Genomic DNA, 20,508 nt, shown 5'->3' with positions numbered 1-20,508 from the left:
TTCGTCTCTGGGTTATCCACCCGCAACCTTCTTTCTGAAATGCAGAACGCTACAAGGGGTGATTTGCTACAAGGGAGTGTAGGGAGTGTGAACACCAGGTACAGGATGTAATTCACATGGAGATGGAGAGTGTTAGGTGCAGGATGTAATTCACACAGTCAGAGAGTGTTAGGGGTTAGCTTTGTGAAGGACAAATCTAGTTACAGACACTACAGATTAGTAACAGTTAAAATAAAACTAGGAGGTTAACTCTTTCAGGCCAGTTTATGCTCCTTCTCCACCCTGTTCATTGTTCCCTTTATTTTCCTTGTTATCAGGAGAGGAAAAACCTCATTTCTATTTTTGTTATAACACTGCCCCATGCCCGATGCTATTTCAGGTATTAGGGATACTGCAGTGAACAAGACCAACTAGATTCCTACTGTCCTGTATTGAATTATCCAGTGGGATTTACTATATATACATTGTGTGTAATGATCTTTATGCTTGTTTTATTTTTTCTCCCCTGCTAGATTGTGAGCTCCTTGAGAGTAGGAAATGTTCTTTGTGTCTGGCTTAGTATTTTATATATAAAAGTAGACTTATGTATGTACCACATCTTCTTTATCCATTCCCCTGTTGATGGACATTTAGGCTACTTCCATGTCCTGGCTATTGTAAATAGTGCTGCACTGGACATTGTGGTGCATGTATCTTTTTGAATTATGGTTTTCTCCAGATATATGCCCAGGAGTAGGATTGCTGGATCATGGCAACTCTATTTTTAGTTTTTTAAGGAACCTCCATACTGTTCTCCATAGTAGCTCCATAATAGCTGTAGCAACTCTATTTTTAGTTTTTTAAGGAACCTCCATACTGTTCTCCATAGTAGCTGTATCAATTTACATTCCCACCAAGAGTGTAGGAGGGTTCCCTTTTCTCCACACCCTCTGCAGCATTTGTTGTTCGTAGACTTTTTGATGATGGCCATTCTGACGGGTGTGAGGTGATACCTCATTGTAATTTTGATTTGCATTTCTCTGATAATTAGTGATGTTGAGCATCTTTTCATGTGCCTCTTGGCCATCTGTATGTCTTCTTTGGAGAAATGTCTATTTAGATCTTCCAGCCATTGTTTGATTGGGTGGTTTGTTTTCTTGATATTGAGCTGCCTGAGCTGTTTGTATATTTTGAAGATTAATCCCTTGTCAGTTGCTTTGTAAATATTTTCTCCCATTCTGTGGGTTGTCTTTTCATTTTGTCTATGGTTTCCTTTGCTGTGCAAAAGCTTTTTTAAGTGTCGTTAGGTCCCATTTGTTTATTTTTGTTTTTATTTTCATTACTCTAGGAGGTGGGTCAAAAAAGAGCTTGCTGAGATTTATGTCAGAGAATGTTCTGCCTAGTTTTCCTCTAAGAGTTTGATAGTGTTCAGTCTTACATTTATGACTTTAATCCATTTTGAGTTTATTTTTGTGTATGGTGTTAGAAAGTGTTCTAATTTCATTCTTTTATATGTAGCTGTCCAACCACTCTTGGTTTCTTAAGCTTATTTCTTATTTCAGTGTACCTGATCTAAGCCCTCAGACTTGAAGGTAAGAGCGGGTCTTCGATACCTGCTTGTTATTTTCCCTTATCTTCTTGATGACATGCACGTTTTCCTATACTCTTATTGGATTTCACCTGTGTTTCTTCCAGGGTGTCTCATCACCTTTGCTTCGAGTAGTCTGGGCTCGAATCATATTGGATGAAGCTCACAATGTTAAGAATCCCCGAGTGCAGACTTCCTTGGCTGTGTGTAAGCTCCAGGCCCAAGCCCGTTGGGCTGTCACTGGAACCCCCATTCAGAACAACTTGTTGGACATGTATTCACTGCTGAAGTGAGTAAAACTCTTTGGATTATGTAGATGTGAACCCTGTCGGTAACGCTTCATAATTATTTCATATCTCATATCTCCAGTGTGTACCAGACTATCTTGTGTAGCAGGTGGCAAGCCTGTCAACCTTTAAAGGGAAGAAGAATTAATATTTATGAGATATAATCTGTTGATTGGCTGATATAGGACTTTGATGACATCCAGCCCCTATATATGGAAAAATAAGGGACCAATTAAATTAAAGGAAACAACAGTCAACTTTCTTCAGTCCCAGGAATGTTTGGGGCTACTTCTGCTTTAAAACATATGGCCTGGGGACAGGACTACAATTTATTTGAAGCAAACAGAAAGGAAGGCTGATTTTAAAATACTTGTTTTAATTCAAGTCAGCTCATAAGAGGATACAGAATTTCTTTACTAGCCTTTGAAGTTTTAGGAATGAATGCTAGCTATTGGTTATATGTCCTGTTGTGACGATATAGACGTTGTTAATGGGAAAATTCACATTTTTATAATGTGGTTATTGACTTGGATCCTTTTGCTCTGTCTAGCAGAGTTTTGCTATGAAATTGACGTTTACAAATGATTGGATGGCATGTAAAATCTGATTTGCTTTTCACCTTATGTCTGTCTTTGAACCTTTCCTCCATCCTCCCATGCTTCTTTCCTATTCTCTATCCTCCTTCTCCAATGAAAAAGATTTCTCCGTTGTTCTCCATTTGATGAACTCAGTCTGTGGAGGAGTCAGGTTGACAATGGTTCAAAGAAAGGAGAAGAACGGTTAAATATTTTAACCAAGAGCCTTTTGCTGAGGAGAACAAAAGACCAGCTGGACCCCACCGGCAAGCCCTTGGTAATCCCATTGACACATGTCCCTGGGGGAGGCCAGGAGGGAGGGCCACCATGTCCTTGACTCGGCTTGAACCGCCATCTGCGTTGCTTCAGGAGCCTGAGTCTCCCATTTTCCTAGGAGGAGGCCCTCGGGTTGCTGTCCTGCCCCTTGTGTCACAGCAGTCCCGTGTGCAGTGTGTCAGAGCAGTCCTGTTTTCAGGGAAGGGTGGGAGCCGCTGTCCAGAGCCTGACTAGATTTCTGGTGCCAACTCTGGGGAGTGTCCTCCCTAACGTTCAGTTAATTTGTATAACTTCATCCCAGCTGCTTTTTTCTTTTACTCTTCCAGGTGGTGCTCCCCCAGCGTAAATTTCAGTTGCACCATTTAAAGCTTTCTGAAGATGAAGAAAATGTTTATAGTGTCCTTTTTGCAAGATCAAGGTGTGTGCCGTGAAGAAGCACCTTCTCACATCTATTTTATTCTTGTTCTTGCTTGGGAGTGAGTCGAGGGTCAAGGTTCCTCTAACTGTAATTACGGTATATTGACAAGTTGGATATCTGTGTTCCTTTTTTAAAAAACCTCCCTTTCTCTCTCCTCACCTCTCCTCAGCTCACCTTTGTCTCACATACACATTGAACCTGTTCTCCATTGGCTTCCTTGCATAGAAGCTCTAGGGTGTGCACACTGTACACCAGGTCTTTCTGTTCCTCATGGGGCTGTATTAGGAACGTATATCTCTTTGACCTTTGACCTGTCACCCAGCCTCTCATTGGAACTTTTAAAAAACTTCCCAGTAATCCTTCTTGTCATCTGTCCTTTGCACTTGCTCTAAAGCTCTTATCCTTCCCTGAATTCCAGATTTCTACTCTCCTATTTATTTGGTACCTCTCACTTCCAATGTAAATACGTTTTTTCTCTTTGTGTACTTTATATTTATTAATAAATATTATAGTATATTAACTTATACTAATTAATAATATGTTACTGTATTACATGTTAATATTAAATTGATATTAAATATAATACTAATATTTGATATTAATCTTTGTTAATATTTATTAATCATTTTTAAGTGGTTTGACTTTTAAAGTAATTATTTTTTATTACCTTTGCCCAATGCTTGCTGTGAGCCTACCTTCATTTAACAAGTTCGCTTTTACAATTTTTCAAGGTCCTACCGCAACCACAGTTAGACACTGACCATTGTAAACCTATTTGGTCTTAACGACCATTTTATGTGCATTTTCGTTTTCTGTCTGAGGCAGGTCAGCTCTGCAATCCTATCTAAAAAGACATGAAAGTGGGGGCAGCCAATCTGGAAGAAGCTCTGATAATCCATTCAGTAGAGGTAAGCAGTGGGACACTTACAAATACAGAAAACTCATGACAATGTGGATGCAGATTTGGTAAACTTACAGAAATGGGGGGGGAGGGGTCATGCATTCTTGATTGCAGAGACTTGACCTTAGCTTGGAACCTCAAACCAAAGTAAAATCTACTGACGTGCAGGCACCAGACCTGGTGATCTAAACTTCTTTTTAGTTATTTTCAAAATCTGTTTGATTAAAATACAAGTCGGTCTATAAAGAAAACCAGTATTTCATACTTCTCTAATTGGTAGAGAGAAGTAAGCTAAAACTATATGATTGAACCTCAGATCAAAGAAGTTTAAAATCTCCTCATTTAGTTCATGGTTCTTCCCCATATTTCTGTTTTAAACCCTGTACTGTTTCCTGTGTCTGTTTTCCTTCTTGGAAGTGGCCCAGGAGTTTGGGTCCAGTGGGCCTGGGCTCTCCGTGGCAGCAGACTCGCAGACATCTAGCACCGCCCATATACTGTCACAGTTGCTGAGACTCCGCCAGTGTTGTTGTCATCTTTCTCTACTGAAGTCGGTAAGCAAAGTCACCTGTGTGGGACCCCAGAGGGGCTGTGGAGAAGTCCACCTCAGTCTCCTGAAACTGGGATCCAGTCTGCTGGATCAAGGAAAATGGGGTTTGAGTGTATTTTATTTTCTGGTGGGATAGGAAAGAGAAGACTCTTTATTTTACTTTATTTTATATTAATCTTTATTGACCTTGAGATAATTCCCATGATGTTGAGAACAGTTTTTATTATTTGTTTTGTTTATTATTTTTCTTTAATTAACTAATTAATTAATTAATTGGCTGCACTGGGTCTTATTTGCGGCATGTGGGATCTTCGTTGCAGGGTGTGGGATCTTCTTAGTTGTGGCATGCGGGAATCTTTAGTTGCAGCATTCGGGATCTTTAGTTGCAGCATGCGGGATCTAGTTCCCTGACCAGGGATCAAACCCGGGCCGCCTGCATTAGGAGCATGGAGTCTTAACCGCTGGACCACCAGGGAAGTCCCTGGTTTGTTTAAATAAGCTTTATGTTAGAATAGAAAATGGCGTCTTGTTAAAAAGGAAGCCATATATGAATACTTCGGTATTTTAGGATGTCATAAAGCTTATTTAACTACTAGTGTTAAGTCTAGGTATGAAAACTCAAGTATTTAAAGTTGTCTTGATATTGGATAGAGACACATCTGTAATTAAGAGGAATATGTCATAGGCAGAACACTCTGACATAAATCGCAGCAATATTTTTTTGTATTTCTCTCCTAGAGAAATGGAAATAAAAGCAAAAATAAACAAATGGGACCTAATTAAACTTAAAAGCTTTTGCACAGCAAAGGAAATCATAAACAAAATGAAAAGACAACCCACAGAGTGGAAGAAAATATTTGCAAACAATGCTACCAACAAGGGATTAATTTCCGAAATACACAAACAGCTCATACAGCTTAATAGCAAAAAAACAAACAACCCAATCGAAGAATGGGCAGAAGACCTAAATAGATATTTCACCAAAGACATATAGATGGCCAAGAGGCACGTGAAAAGATGCTCAGTGTCACTAATTATTAGAGAAATGCAAATCACAACCATAATGAGGTCCTCACCTCACACCAGTCAGAATGGCCATCATTAAAAAGTTGACAAACAATAAATGCTGGAGAGGGTGTGGAGAAAAAGGAACCCTCCTACACTGTTGGTGGGAGTCTAAATGGGTGCAGCCACTCTGGAGAACAGTATGGAGGACCCTTAAAAAACTAAAAATAGAGTTACCATATAATCCAGCAGTCCCACTCCTGGGCACATATCTGGAGAAAACTAATTCAAAAAGATACATGCACTCCAGTGTTCATACTCATTACAGCATTATCTACAATAGCCAAGACAGGGAAGCAATCTAAATGTCTATCAACAGATGGATGGATAAAGAAGATGTGGTGCTTGTGTGTGTGTGTATACACACACATATACATATAACGGAATATTACTCAGCCATAAAAAGAGAATGAAATGATGCCATTTGCAGCAACATGGATGGGACTAGAGATTATCATATTAAGTAATCAAAGGCAAATATCATATGCTATCACTTATTTGTAGAATCTAAAAAAAATGATACAAATGAACTTATTTACAAAACAAAAGTAGACTCACAAACATAGAAAACAAACTTATGGTTACCAAACGGGATAGCAGAGGGTGGTGAGGAAGGGATAAATAGGAGTTTGGGATTAACATATACACACTACTATATATTGAATAGGTAAACAACAAGGACCTACTGTATAGCACAGGGAACTAAACTCAATATCTTGTAATAACCTGGGAATTCCCTGGCGCTCCAGTGGTTAGGACTTGGTGCTTTCACTTCCAGGGCCTGGGTTCGATCTCTGGTCGGGAAACCAAGATCCTGCAAGCCACGTGGTGCAGCTAAAATAAAAAAATCTTGTAATAACCTTTAATGGAAAAGAATCTGAAAGAGAATATATAGGTGTGTGTGAGTATGTATGTATAAGGGGATCACTTTGCTGTACACCAAAAACTAACACAATATTGTAAATATACTTCAATTTAAAAAAAAGGGGCATATGTTATTCTTTTTTTTTTTTTCTCTTGGCAGTTAAAATTTATTTTCTCCTTGGTTATCAAGGATTCTTACTTTCTTTATACTCTTCTGAACTTTTCCAGATTTTCTAAAATGAGCATATGTTATTTTTATGAACAGAAAAAGAACTACTCCTGGTACTTGAAAATTTTTTCTTTTATTAAAAAAATTTTTATTGAAGTATGTTATTCTTTTGAGGTGCTATAGTAATGTATCTTTTTTTGGTAGCAAATTGCATCTTGATTATCAATAACTTAATTAACTGTTCTGTTCTAGCTGGGGAAAATAGAAAGATCTTGCAATCTGGCAATTATCTAAGAATTTCCATCATTTGATTGATTGATTTATTAAATGGATTCCTTTTTTGTTTTTAATTATTTTTGATTGCGTTGGGTCTTCGTTGCTGCGCATGGGCTTTCTCTAGTTATGGCGAGCAGGGGCTACTCTTTGTTGCAGTGCGTGGGCTTCTCATTGCAGTGGCTTCTCTTGTTGCGGAGCACGGGCTCTAGGCTCACGCGGGCTTCAGTAGTTGTGGCGCACGGGCTTAGTTGCTCCGCAGCATGTGGGATCTTCCTGGACCAGGGATTGAACCCGTGTCCCCTGCATTGGCAGGCGGATTCTTAACCACTGCGCCACCAGGGAAGTCCCTTGATTTATTTTTGATCTGGGGAAAAAAGCTTGCAAAATTACATTTTAATCTGGGTTTACCCGAGGAGATACTGATGTAAATTACGAGACATTTTGCCATGTGCTGTGTTAAACAGTTAGCACTTTGGCAGGTCACATGCCTTGCTGCCTCAACCACCCATCTGCTCTTTCCCCTGTCTGATTCTGCTCAGGCCCTGGATCTGAAAGAGCTGAAGAGTGAAGGCCTGGTCCTTTCCCTGGAAGAGCAGCTCAGAGACTTGACCTTGTCCGAATTCCATAACTCAGAGCCGTCCGCCTCCATTTCCCTTAATGGCAAATGCTTCAATGTGGAGCTTTTTGACGACAGGAGAGAGAGCACCAAGGTAGTATGATGACCTCTATTCTAGCAGAAAGACTTTGCCTCCTTATACATTTCCCTGAGTGAGAGCGCCACATTTGTCCAAGCGAGCCCAGCCATTTGACAGCAGAGCTGGAGCTGTTAGATGTTGGCTGGTCAAATTCTCCCTCCAGTCTTAAATTCTAGTTTGATTTGATGAATAAAACTGAAGTCTTACTACATAGTGGGCTTTCAGAGAGTGGCTTGGACCGACCCGGCATCAGGGCAGATTTCTGGCATGGATTCCTGGGGAAGGAGCCTGTCAGGTGTATGCCGGCCACAAGGCCCAGGCAAGTGAGCAGTTTGTTTTGGGAAAACAACGAAGGCCTGAGCCTCAAGACTGTGTAATACGTCTGAGCGCCAGTTGCTTTGCTTTGTTGAGAGGCTTCCATCTGCCAGGTTTGTTTCCTACCAGCCTCTCCTCGTTAGTCACTCTGTTCTGTTTTCATTGAATGTTTTAAGAACTGAAGGGTTCTATCAGAGGAAGGCCGGGGTGTGTGTCCTGCCTCTCCACTGGCTCACTTGGAACCTGCCCATCGTCTCGCCTGCCCTGAGGGCTGGGTTCCCTCTCTACTGCTTTCTGAGGCTGCCTCAGCCTCTCTTCAAAGGCTTTAAAAGATGTAACTGCAGAGGAGGTCACTGCCAGGGGAATGGTTTTACCAAAGAATTACTTTTAATTAGATTTTAAAAATATTTACCTAGGTCTTCACCATCAGTAACCGAGAGAAACATAAGGGCACCACATGTGGCCGGACTTCAGGCCCTAGCACCCTCAGTTAGCTATTGGGTTAAAATTCATGTTCCTAATAATTTGTGTTCCTAACAACTTGTCTGTTACTCAGGTCATCGTTCACAGGGTTCTTAATGTGAACCCATTAATCGTAGTTCAAACCACTTAAGGTGGTTTCATGTGAGGAAGGGAGTTTTGTTTGGTAGCACAAACCTAAACTCATACAGAACGTTATTAGAATTTGGCCCCAGCTCACAGCCCATGAATCCTGCTCTTCCACTGCATTTTTTTCAAAATACCTATCGCCAGGTTTTTCATGAGACAGTTCGAGAACTTTCCACAACCTTGAGTTGCCAAGACATCAGGCACTTCGTGTACCTGCTTTTTTCCTTCCTACTAATTCAAAATGGTACGGTCCTGTGACTGTCTTCCTGCCCAGGCATCAGCGGGTTTGTTCAGGTGGGAGCGCTGCCTTACGCGGGGGCCTCAACAGGTTGCCACTAGCACCACGACGGCGTAGAATGGAAGAGCTAAGGGCACCTCAGTTCCTCTGGCTCAGCCCCTTTTTACTGATGAGGAAGCTGTGCTCTTAACTGGGAGTTCCAAGGTGATCCAGCCCTGTAATGGCAGAATAAGAACTCTCTTCATCTCCTGATTCTTGGTCTAATTTTCGTCCTCTTCCTCCATTCTGGGATGAACTTTAGAGCCTTTGGAAAGGTCATTCACATTAGCGGTCAGGAAGAATGAGGCCAGCTGCTCTCCAGAGTCCTGCCCCTGTGTTCTTATCGCCTGCTCCCTCATAGACTTGAATATGCCCTGAGCAGTTTTGGTAAAGAGAGCTTGTCGTGAAGCTTGAGCAAGTATTCCTCAGTCTGGACAGGTTCTCTTCTTCAACACCGTTTGCAGCAGGCCTCAAACTGGGTCAAGCTCTTTCACTTTCTCCTTCTTCAAATGTTAGGATAGTATCTTCTCTGGTCCAGCAATATGCCGAGTGCTAGGGGTGCAGAAATGAACCAGACATACGCTGGCTCTGCCTCTTCGGAGCATCTCCGGCCATGAAAGCAAGAGATGACTAATAAGCAATTAATATATAGTATGAAAAAGACCATGATAATAGAAAGAAAAGGTGGTATAGTAGCATGTAGGCAGTGGGCTCCTGGGATTGGAGAGGACGTCCAAGAAGCTGACACGTAAGGCTGTCCTAGGCAGAGGGAACAGAATGGACAAAGATGAGACAAAGCGTGACTTAGTGGAGGGAGAATGTTGGTATCGCCCAAGCATCATTTGAAGAGTGCGTAGTGAGGGTGGAGGCTGGAGATGTGAGCGGAAGGCAAGGTAGCAAGGACCTGGGAGGCCACTGTACGGAGCTTGGGCTTTATTCTCAGCGGGAAGCCACTGCAGGGGCTTCAGCCAGAGGAGGAAAATAAGAAACTGACATTTTGGAAATAGCACTCTGGCTGCAGAGAGGAAAGGGAACTAGAGAGGAGTAAGACCAGAAGCCGAGAGGCTCTGGAGGAGACCGATTCTTTAATTCAGAACATGGAGAAAAGCAAATTTGCTTAAACCTCCATATGTTAATTCCATCTTTTCCCAGATTTCATCTCTGTTGGCAGAATTGGAGGCAATCCGAAGAAATTCAGGGTCCCAAAAGAGGTAAATGTGTTATTTCATTATCCAAGCATTGCTTGTAATTACGCTAGAAAATTTAATATTGCAGATAGTTATAAATCTTCGCTTTTTATATCAAGGACCTTGAGTCATGCTTAGTAGAAAGCACTCAGGTTACAGCACAGATTCCCTTTGATTTCTAATTAAAATGTTTGTGGCACTGGTTGAAAAGGCAATCCCTAGAGGATCCGAGTAAACTGAGCATCCGAGTAAACTGAGTAAGAGCAGAGAAGAAGCATCTCAAGAAAAGCAAGAGAGTAATAGGTGGGCAAGGGAGGGAGAAGAGTGGGGTCAGACCGGGAGCCCCCATGGAGCTGGGGACCTAAGCTGGGGACGTGGATATGGGAGGTTCATTCGTTGTTTGACTTTACTGTGTGCTATTCAGTGCATTTGTAGATCGGAAATATTTTGATCTAAACACATAAAACTCTAATTAAAGCACAGCATGGGGGGAACAGAGAAGCCCTAGCAGCTTCTGGTTCTGACTGGCAAAGGGAGGGGCCTGTACCCCTTTGCAGGAGCACAGACCTCCTGTGGGTAAGCACTAGGCCCCAGATAATCAGAGGCTGCAGTCAGTACTTCAGCTTAGCCACCACTTTATTCTGACTTCATTTTGCACAAAATAAGTTGCAGACTGGATCTAGAAATAGCTGGAAATATTGTAATCTTATAATGTCACCGAAGTGTGTACGCTTAGGTAGCAGAAGGCCTTTCCTCGTCCACATTTGATAGCTGAATCGTACGAATAGCAGGCGTTAAAGCCCTGCAGATGAGTTTGTTTCATCTATTCGGGGGCATTGGTTTTCTGTTTTATCCTTCCTTCCAGTGTCATCGTCTCTCAGTGGACCAGCATGCTGAAGGTTGTAACCTTGCACCTTAAGAGGCATGGACTGACTTATTCCACCATCGATGGCTCTGTTAACCCCAAACAGAGAATGGACTTGGTGGAGGCATTTAACAAATCCAGGGGCCCTCAGGTACAAGCTGATCAGAGCAGAGCTCTGTAATCAAGAGCAAATTGTTCCCAATTATACAGAAAATTTTAACATAGCTCGATTCAAAAATATTCATAGCTTTGACCCCTCCAGGTGTTTTTGATTCCTTCGACATTTATTGGGGGTACATGTCAAAGTGTGCAAATACTCTAAGAGGATAAACTGTGAGGGCTAAAAAGAGAGTAAGAACATAACTGGTTAGGTTCAAGAGACTCTTTGTGGAGGAGACAAGCCTGGAAGGATGGGTGGGATCTTGATATGAGGAAAGATGGAGGGAAGTGGGAGAACAAAGGCATCTAATTATGGATAGTGCAAATTTGGAAAGCATTAGTTGAGTGATAGCAGAAGAATCATGGCAGTGGTTGGGGGACTGATGGAACAGACAGAATACGGTTGATGGAAAGTTTATTGAGCTAACCACCCGTGGTGCTCTAAATGGTAGTATTCGTATATTTCGGCAGGTGCACAATTAATGTTTTAAGGATGACTCACCAAAAAAAGGTTAAATGAGAATTTTCTCAAAGGTGAGGCATGGGAGATAGGATCTCAGAGTTTCGAAACAGTGCCTTTATGACAGCAGAAGGGAATTTGATAAGAGCGTGTTGCTAAGAAGGAGAGGTGATTGATGAGACCAAGTCTGTGTAAAGTTAATGGTGTGCTTCCTTTTGAAGGTTATGCTAATCTCTCTCTTGGCTGGAGGCGTTGGTCTAAACCTGACTGGAGGAAACCATCTTTTCCTTCTGGACATGCACTGGTAACGATTCTGGATTTTTCTTGAGTTGTCACAGCATAGCAGGGAGACCAGAGGGGCAGTAAGGCCTGACTTCTTATATTGAGCGTGTTCCTTTCATATCATGGAGCTGCCTCTGTGCATCCATGTGTATAAGATACAGATCAAAATGGTGTAGGGCTAGGGACTTTCCTGGTGGCCCAGTGGTTAAGAATCCGCCTGCCAATGCAGGGGACACAAGTTCGATCCCTGGTCCGGGAAGATGCCACATGCCGCGGAGCAACTAAGCCCATGCACCACAACTACTGAGCCTGCGCTCTAGAGCCCGTGAGCCACACCTACTTGAGCCCATCTGCCGCAACTACTGAAGCCTGCGTGCCTAGAGCCCGTGCTCCGCAACCGGAGAAGCCCCTGCAACGAGAAGCCCGCGCACCGCAACAAAGAGTAGTCCCCTCTCGCCGCAACTAGAGAGAAAGCCCGCTCACAGCAGCGAAGACCCAACACAGCCCAAAATAAATAAAGTAATAAATAACTTAAAAAAAGGAGAGAGAAAAAAAATTGGTGTAGGGTTAGTTGCCGGCCCTGAATTCCTGAGCAAGCAAGGCTTCAAATGACTATTTAAAATAGTCTGTTCACTATTTATTGTTAATCCAACATCTGTTTCCATGGAAACTGAGAGCGGAGTAGGGGGTGCTTTTCCTTATGGCCAAGAGCTGCTTCACTCAATGAAGAGTTTTATCTCTTCAAAACACCGTATTTCAGACATACTTGTCGACGTCCAAGGAAATCTCAGCCTTGGTGAAGAGAGAGAACTGTTACTCCAAAGGGAAAAGGCAAAGGAATTTTTTAATTATGTTAGACACACACTTAACACAGAGCCTTGGACTCACTGCACATAGTGTCAACACCGGGAGTATGGCAGCATCCTTACTAGAAACGAAGTGAATGACTCATGTATTGCTAGGAGAAAGCGTCATAATTTGTCCCTGTTTTGAGTTTTCAGTGATGCCAGTCAGGGATCGCTGCACCAGGCACTGGTGCCAGAGATTGTCATTTGTTAATTCTCCAGGCAGCCCAGATGGGCACAAACAGGCCAACCTGTTATTATCTTCCTGGAGAACGTGGTTAGGTCTTACTTGGGACTCCCCTATACTCGTGAGTGAGGAAAGCAGAATGGGGATCTTGCTGGTTTCTGAATTGAGCAATGTTATCCAAGATTTTGAAGAGGTAAGATGAGAAACTAGTTTGGAATTGATAATGAGAACCTAGAAAGAATGAAACAAATTAAGTCTCCTTAGTTGAATCTAGAATATTAAAGTTGAAAAAGGCATTAGAGATCATTTGCCAGCCCGCCGGTTTCCAAGTAGCCATCTGAAATCTGGAGGGTTGTGGTTAGATGACTTGCCCAAAGTCACTCGACTAGTTAGTGACAGGATTTGAGCATTGGTTTAACCTCTGTTACTTAAGAGTTTCCAGCTGATGGTGGTGCTAACAGTTCCTATTAGCAATCTGATCCCGGTTTCTCATGAGAGGGCAAGAAGACATCTGGGGCTTTCTGAGTCCCACATAGACTAGAACAGAGACCTACAAATTTTTTCTATAAGTATTTTAGGCCAGATAGTAAATATTTTAGGCTTTGCCAGCTACATAGGTCTCTGTTGCATATTCTTTGTTGTAGGTTTTCTTGTTTTGTTTTGTTTTGCAAACCTTTAAAAATGTAACAACCATTTTAAAACAAAAGAGCCATACAGAAACAGACTGTGGGCTGCATTTGGCCCATGGGATTTGCCCACGCCTGGTCTAGGAGGTCATTACCTTTGAGCTTTACTTGTCTTCTAACAGGAATCCGTCACTTGAAGACCAAGCTTGTGACCGAATTTACCGAGTAGGGCAGCAGAAAGATGTTGTCATACACAGGTAAGTAAGTAAAGGTCTCCAGGACAAAGGTCTGCTTTCATGAAAATTTTTCTCGGGTAATGTTTTAATAGAATGTGTAAAGTATTTGATGATCACTGTACTAATGGTGCTTGTGGGGCACATCCTTTTTGGTACCACAGTCAGGAAGGGAACACAAGCAATTTGTGGATAACCTTGGAGTTGGTCCTGCAGAAGAAGAAAAGCTTATGAACAATGCTGAGCCTTAATGCAGTCAAGGCCGCCCATGAAAGCACTCTCCTCCCTCCTCCCTCTCTTCCTCTCTCTCTCTCTCTTTTTCTTTTAACTTTTATTTTGACATAATTCCAGACATATAGAGAAGAATGTAAGAATTCTTACAAGAATACCCCAAAGTTCTTGATTGCAAGAATAATATCAAAAAGTTCCTGTGCACTGTGACACGTGTGTGTGTGTGTGTGTGTGTGTGTAAGATTTTTTCTGGACCATTTGACAGTAAGTTGCAGACATGATGCTCCTTTACCTCTAAATAGTGAAATGTGCATTTCCTATAAATGACATTCTCTTACATAACTATAATAAAGTTATCAAAACCAGGATGTTAACAGTAATACAATACTCATATCTGATCTATGGACCTTATTCAATTTTGCCACTTGTCCCAGTGATGTCCTTCCCAGCCAAAGAAAATTCTAGGTCCTGTGTAGCATTTGATTGTCATGACTCTTTCGTCCCCTTTAACTGGAACAACACCTCAATCTTTCTTTGTGTTTTATGACAGTGACATTTTTGAAGTGCACAGGCCAGTTATTTTGTAGAATGCCCCTGTCCTTGAGACCCTCTTCTCTTTAAAAACAACAACAGAACCTGCCTTAATTGTACAATACAGTCTAGTTATGGACCTCTTTTTCTCCTTCCTTTTCATGGCTAAGTTTTCTGAATAATTAGAAATCCTTGTCTATCTTTACTTACTCCCCATTCATTCCTCAACCTATACAAACTGGCTTTCACCCCCGCCGCTCCATTGAAGTTACTCTTGCTAAGGGACACCAATGAATTCCAAAATTCACCAAGTACAGTGATTATGTCAGTTGTTTTGTCTTTAGCTCTCTTCTCAGCTCACTTTGTATGCACCTCTCTTAATAATCCTGTCCACTCCAGTAAGTCCAAAATCTATACCCTCTGTTCCAAGGTTTCCTAAACTTCAGGCCCAGATATCCAAATCCCCACGAAATATCTGAATCTGAGTGTCCACATCCCCACCCATTATTCATTCACTCTTGTATTTGTCTCATTCAACTCAAAAAACGAATGAATACCTGTTGAGGAGTCCCCATGTAGCAAGTACTGTTACATGCTCCAGGGACTCACAATGTCACAAGCTGAGATTGTTTCTCCCTGCTACCTCATATCTACTGATTCTTCTGAATTTCTCGTCTTTGTGAATAGAATCACTGTTTATCTAATCATGGAGCCAAAACTAGACTCCCCCTTCTTGCTCACGTTTCACAAACCAAATCCATTCATTTTATTTTCTAGGTGTTTCTTGTAACCATCCCTTTCTTCCCATCCCACTGCCATTTCCTCCTTTCAAAACCAAGTTTCTTAGCATCACAGGCAGAGTCTCTCATGATCCAGCCCCCGCCAGCCTCTTGAGCTTCTGCTGTTGTAGTACAACATAGTTTTTGACTTTTGCCCTGGCCAGACTCTACGACCCCTGCAGCAGACTGTGTTCCAAGACTCAGTCATGGTTTTTACACATGTTCCCATTCCCTGGGATGCCCTCCCCACTGTTCTATCTGGCAAACCCTTGCTCATCCTACAAGTCACACTAAGAGTCAAGTTGTCAATGGAGCCTTCCCTGAAGACCCCAGACAGATTTCTTTTCACTCCTTTTGTACGCTGGACATACTTCCGTTATAGCGCTTTCCAGGTCATATTATTATTGTTGCTGTTTATTTTCATGTCTTTGTTTTGTGTTCTCTTTGACTGCAAGACCATGTTCAAATCTCCGTTCCTACACCTAGCATAGTGCATGGCATATAGTGAACCTTCATCAGCACCTGTTGAATGAGTGAATAAAGGACAACAGTGTTATTTCCTTGGTTTGTAAAACCTGTTTTCAGTGTGAATTATCCAAGAGATAAGACACTCTGTACTTAAACCAGCACACATATTCCTGGCAGAAACTTGATAAGCTGTAGGCCTTCTGACCTTATCAGGATGGAGCGTTTTGTGTAAAAGCTGGATCTCTACACTTTTTTTTTGGATCAGGATATCTTTTGCTTATTTTGGCACTTCTCAATTATCTCAGCTTCAGAAAGAAAGAAAAAGGTCAATTTGAGGTCAGATCACTTTATTTTTAAATTTTTATTTTATTTATTTATTATGGCTGTGTTGGGTCTTCGTTACTGCACGCAGGCTTTCCCTAGTTGCGGCAAGCGGGGGCTACTCTTTGTCGGAGGGCGCGGCCTTCTCATTGCGGTGGCTTCTCTTGTTGCGGAGCATGGGCTCTAGGCACACGGGTAGTTGTGGCTCACGGACTCTAGAGCGCAGGCTCAGTAGTTGTGGCGCATGGGCTTAGTTGCTCGGCGACATGTGGGATCTTCCTGGACCAGGGGTCGAACCCGTGTCCCCTGCATGGGCAGGCAGATTCTTAACCACTGCGCCACCAGGGAAGTCCAAGGTCAGATCACTTTAAATGGATATATATTTAGTCTAAGTTGTTTAGATCTCCTAAACATAGAGTTCTTAATCAAACCTAAGAAAAAATAAAGGAAGAAATCTCATTTAAAACCTAAAGCATAGGGCTTCCTTTGTAGCGCAGTGGTTGAGAGTCTGCCTGCCGATGCTGGGGACATGGGTTCGTGCCTCAGTCCGGGAGGATCCCACATGCTGCCGAGTGGCTGGGCCCGTGAGCCATGGCCGCTGGGCCTGCGCGTCCGGAGCCTGTGCTCTGCAGCGGGAGAGGCCACAACAGTGAGAGGCCCGCGTACCGCAAAAAAAAAAATAAATAAATAAATAAAGCATAAATAGACGTTTGAATATGTCATTAGATATGCTGCTTTGGGTTTTTGATTATTTGCTTATCTTTTTCAGATTTGTTTGTGAGGGAACAGTGGAAGAGAAGATCTTGCAGCTCCAAGAAAAAAAGAGAGATTTGGCCAAACAGATTCTATCAGGAACTGGAGAAGTTGTCACCAAGCTCACCTTGGCCGATCTCAAAGTCCTTTTTGGCATCTAACTTCCTGTTTATGGAGCTCAGAATAGTGCCATTGTTGGTTTGTATTAGGATCTGGGGAGAATGACCTAACCCTGGTCCTTTGAGCTCTCGTTGGCATTCGGTTTCACCTTCAAGCCCTCCTCAAAGTGAGGATCCGTTACCATGTTAACCACTTGGTTAACCAGTCATGTTAATCAATCAACGTATTTAATGTGTGACATAGAAACCAATAAATTACTTCAGATAAGAGCAAATGCTTTAGAGTTAGAGAATTTGGAAAACAGCCCTGGGAGAGTTGTACCTAAGCTTCAGTAAAAGCTTAAAAAGCCCTCTGTTGCTTTTCTCTTCTCAGCTGGTGGGGACCCAATGTTATTGCCTTGTCTAACACAGGCTCCATCCCATCTCTTCATCTCCTGCCAATGAGGCTGCTCGTATAACCATCTCTTTATGGGCTGAGCAGAAGCAGCTCTCTGCGTAATATGTAGATGGTTAGTATTTGTATCATCGTATTATTTAGAATTTGGTATCATATCATTTAGTATTATTTTATATTGCTATCATATCATGTGGTATTTGTGTCATAAATTTTAATTTTTGTGTCATTTTTCTAGTGTTTGTATTTTTACAAATTTACAGTATTTGTAGCACTTAGTATCATTGTTTCATTTAGTATTATTGTGTCATTTAGTACTTGTATTATCATTGGCATAATCCAATAAACATGTGTTTGACAGTGTAGCAGAGATAATGCTTTGTGTTCACTAACCCCCATTTCCTTTTCCTCCTGGCCACCAGAGACTACATTTCCTAGTCTTCACTGCAGTTACATGGGTCCATATTACTGAGTTCTAAGTCAGTGGAATATGGAGAGAAGTGATGTAAGTCATTTCTTATCTGCCTTTCTGAAACCTTGCAAGTGATTCTTTGTGCTGTTTCTTCTCTTGTTGGCCCACTGAATACAAAGGAACTGATGGATGACTGCAGGGCCCTAGAGACTTGTGAAGCCACTAGGTCAGAGATTCTTAACCTACTGCTGGCCACGGACCCCTTGGCAGACTGGTAAGCCTCAGTTCCTGAACGACATTGGAACAAAGCTTCCTGTGTGTGCCTCCCTTCTCACCCTAGCTCACCTACATTGGACTATGACATGATCAAGAAATAATTTTTTTTAAAACCATGAGACTTGGGTGTTCGTTTGTATAGCAGTTTGTATCCTGACTAATACAAACTCTTGAGAATTTCTTACTTTGGGAAGCTATTCAGATTCCCTTCTTCCCGTTGGCACTTACTCAGCTAATTTCTGCTAGAAAGAATTGTATTTCTTCCTAGATAGAACTGTTGCCCTCCTTTGAGTTAGGATTAGGTGACAAAGCCCTGTGTTAAGCCAGTCACAGTATGGGCTGAGGCACTGGGGCCTGTTTAAGCAAAGGTGCCCTCTGAGGACATGGTCTAAAGGCCCACAGAGGCAAAGACAGGTGGCCTGGAAGGAAGAGTTCTGACTTAACTCTACTTCCAGGTTCACCTTAGCTGGGGTGTAGCCTTGAAAAAATCATTAACTTCTCTACACTTTGGTTTCCGCATTTGTGGTAGGCATTGTTTTTAGAACTTCGGCAGCTGTAGTGAAGTCCCTGGGAAAATCGGGAAATGGAGGATGTAAGATTACCCTTCGGGAGTTACGCTGTAGGATCAACACACCAGGGCAAAGGGAGTGTCACCTGAGAAGCAGTGGCTCCCAGGCCAGCAAGAACGTACAAACCCTGCCTCTGCTGTTTGCTGACTGTCTGGTGTTCAGCTAGTTGCAGATTCCCCAGGCACCTCAGTTCTTTCATCTGTAAGATGTGAGGATTAGCATACAGCTCACTGTGCTCCCCTGGCAATTTAGCAACACACATACACACCATACCCCATTCGACCAGATCGACAGATGGGTCATGTCAGTCAGAAGGCATGTTAGGTGAACACTGTCAGTGTCCTTTCCAGCTACTGTTTAGGAGAGAGGCAGTGTCAACTTCGAGGTTCAAGTATTCTTGCTTTTAGTCTGAAGATGGTGGCAGGGATTATAACCTACAATCTTCAGATATTCAGAGCCCACTGACCAATGTAATCTACTCTGATATTCCTTCTCGTATCTTAAATAGTTTCTCTAGTGTTCCTCATTCTGATTCTAAGCTAGCAAAGCCACTCAAGTCTTGTCTTGGTAGGTGTTCCTGTAACAGGGAGATGCTATCGATGTGAGGCAGATACAGCAAAAATTGGAACCACTGTCATACCAGACATGCATCCTTCAGTCCTAGCCCTGGGGTGGAAATGTCTCATGAATTATAATATAAGTAGCATTCTGGTGTCTGTCTCAGGCTCACGTTCATTTTAGTTACCGTGAGTCCATTTCTTAAGGTCAGGGCATGACAAGGTGGGTCTCTGCACCCTCTAGCAGTGGGGAGCATCCCACTATGTAGTGATCTAATTGAGGTGCTGCCCTATGAATTCTGCCAGTGTCAACCAGCCTTCCCTTATGTGACACCGTAACGGTCAGATTTTCTTTTTACATCTCTCTGCCTACCTCAGCAGACTTAGGCAAGAACAGTAAATGCTTTGTTAGCCACGAAATGCCATCCGAACGCTAGTGTTATTGCTGTGGGACCAGGTCTCGGAATATGAGAATAAAATTGAAGCATGGGTGCAGCTGAAAGAGCCAGATGGTGAACATCTGTCACCAAAGTGCAACATTGCTGAGCACCCAGTTTACAAGGTATTTCTCATGTGACAGAGTTGCCTTCGTGGAAGGTTTATAGTTTGACTTCTCTTTGGCAGTGTTAATCAAAAAAGGGCATCGTGCGCGCCATGGCTGGATGGAACCTGGGCCCTTTAAAGCCTTACCAAGGACTCCTGTTGCCATCCAATTATTATGAACACAGTAGGTAGAATGATGTCTTCGTGGGACATGACCCCTTCCTCTAGCAGTCATGTATGTGATCTGGAATGGCTACGTATAAATACTGGGCTCTTTCCTCTCTCTGATTGTCTTGTGCAATGAAGTAGCTTCTGCAGGGCTGAAAGACGAGGCCAGATTATCCTGCACAGATAGTCATGGAAATGCCAGTGCTCGGTTTGGCCCCTCTGGTGTTCTGAAATCTTGATATCTACCATAATGCCTTGAGAGAATTTGGGTTTACAGAGTGGTATATGGTACTGCTATTTGCTATGTAGCATCTAGCCCTAGAGAAAGCCAGAAAGAATTAAAAGGCATTCCTTCAAGCACAAAGAGAATTACAATAAGAATTTAGAATTTGTAGGCATATGACCTCGATTAAAATGTTTTCATAGGTAAAAATGAAATTAGCATCAGTTATAGTACAAAGTACCACTGGAGTGAGTAGCCAGGGGACGGGGATGGAAATGAAAGAACGGCCTAACCCTTAGCAGGGAACAGGGAAGATGATATCTTCGCTAGCTTGAGTCCTTTTTACCAGAATGCTTAGCTAAATCTGAGTGTAGGAAGAGATTACATATGAAAGGAGGGATGGGAAGAATACTTTTACTGCTTAATTATTCATACATTAATTTAAAAACATATATTAAACATGCCAGGGCACTCCTGGG

At 42.3% G+C, this 20,508-nt stretch overlaps 1 protein-coding gene across 10 annotated transcripts in view; it reads left to right on the top strand.

Moving 5' to 3' along the window:
* The window catches only part of TTF2 (transcription termination factor 2), a 56,697-nt gene that overhangs the window by 24,603 nt on the left and 11,586 nt on the right, over positions 1-20,508 (top strand). For 3 of the 10 annotated variants that reach the window (XR_009538800.1, XR_009538798.1, XR_009538797.1), the window contains exons 13-24: positions 1,675-1,856; positions 2,553-2,706; positions 3,032-3,123; positions 3,949-4,031; positions 4,442-4,575; positions 7,485-7,655; positions 9,994-10,052; positions 10,894-11,044; positions 11,734-11,816; positions 13,635-13,709; positions 16,785-17,396; positions 17,704-17,967. Coding sequence is in view for 3 of the 10 variants with exons in the window: in XM_060139228.1 (XP_059995211.1) it covers positions 1,675-1,856; positions 2,553-2,706; positions 3,032-3,123; positions 3,949-4,031; positions 4,442-4,575; positions 7,485-7,655; positions 9,994-10,052; positions 10,894-11,044; positions 11,734-11,816; positions 13,635-13,709; positions 16,785-16,929 (1,329 nt within the window). In the remaining 7 variants the exon portion in view is untranslated. Of the gene's footprint in view, positions 1-1,674; positions 1,857-2,552; positions 2,707-3,031; positions 3,124-3,292; positions 3,604-3,948; positions 4,032-4,441; positions 4,576-7,484; positions 7,656-9,993; positions 10,053-10,893; positions 11,045-11,733; positions 11,817-13,634; positions 13,710-16,784; positions 17,645-17,703; positions 17,968-20,508 lie in introns of those variants that run through there. The other 7 variants (XR_009538801.1, XR_009538799.1, XM_060139228.1 and 4 more) reach the window with 6 other exon arrangements.

Source organism: Lagenorhynchus albirostris, chromosome 2 (genome assembly GCF_949774975.1).
Source record: "Lagenorhynchus albirostris chromosome 2, mLagAlb1.1, whole genome shotgun sequence".
Classification (NCBI taxonomy): Eukaryota; Metazoa; Chordata; class Mammalia; order Artiodactyla; family Delphinidae; genus Lagenorhynchus; species Lagenorhynchus albirostris.
Note: the sequence above shows the minus strand (reverse complement) of the source record. Positions and strands in the feature narration are given on the sequence as shown.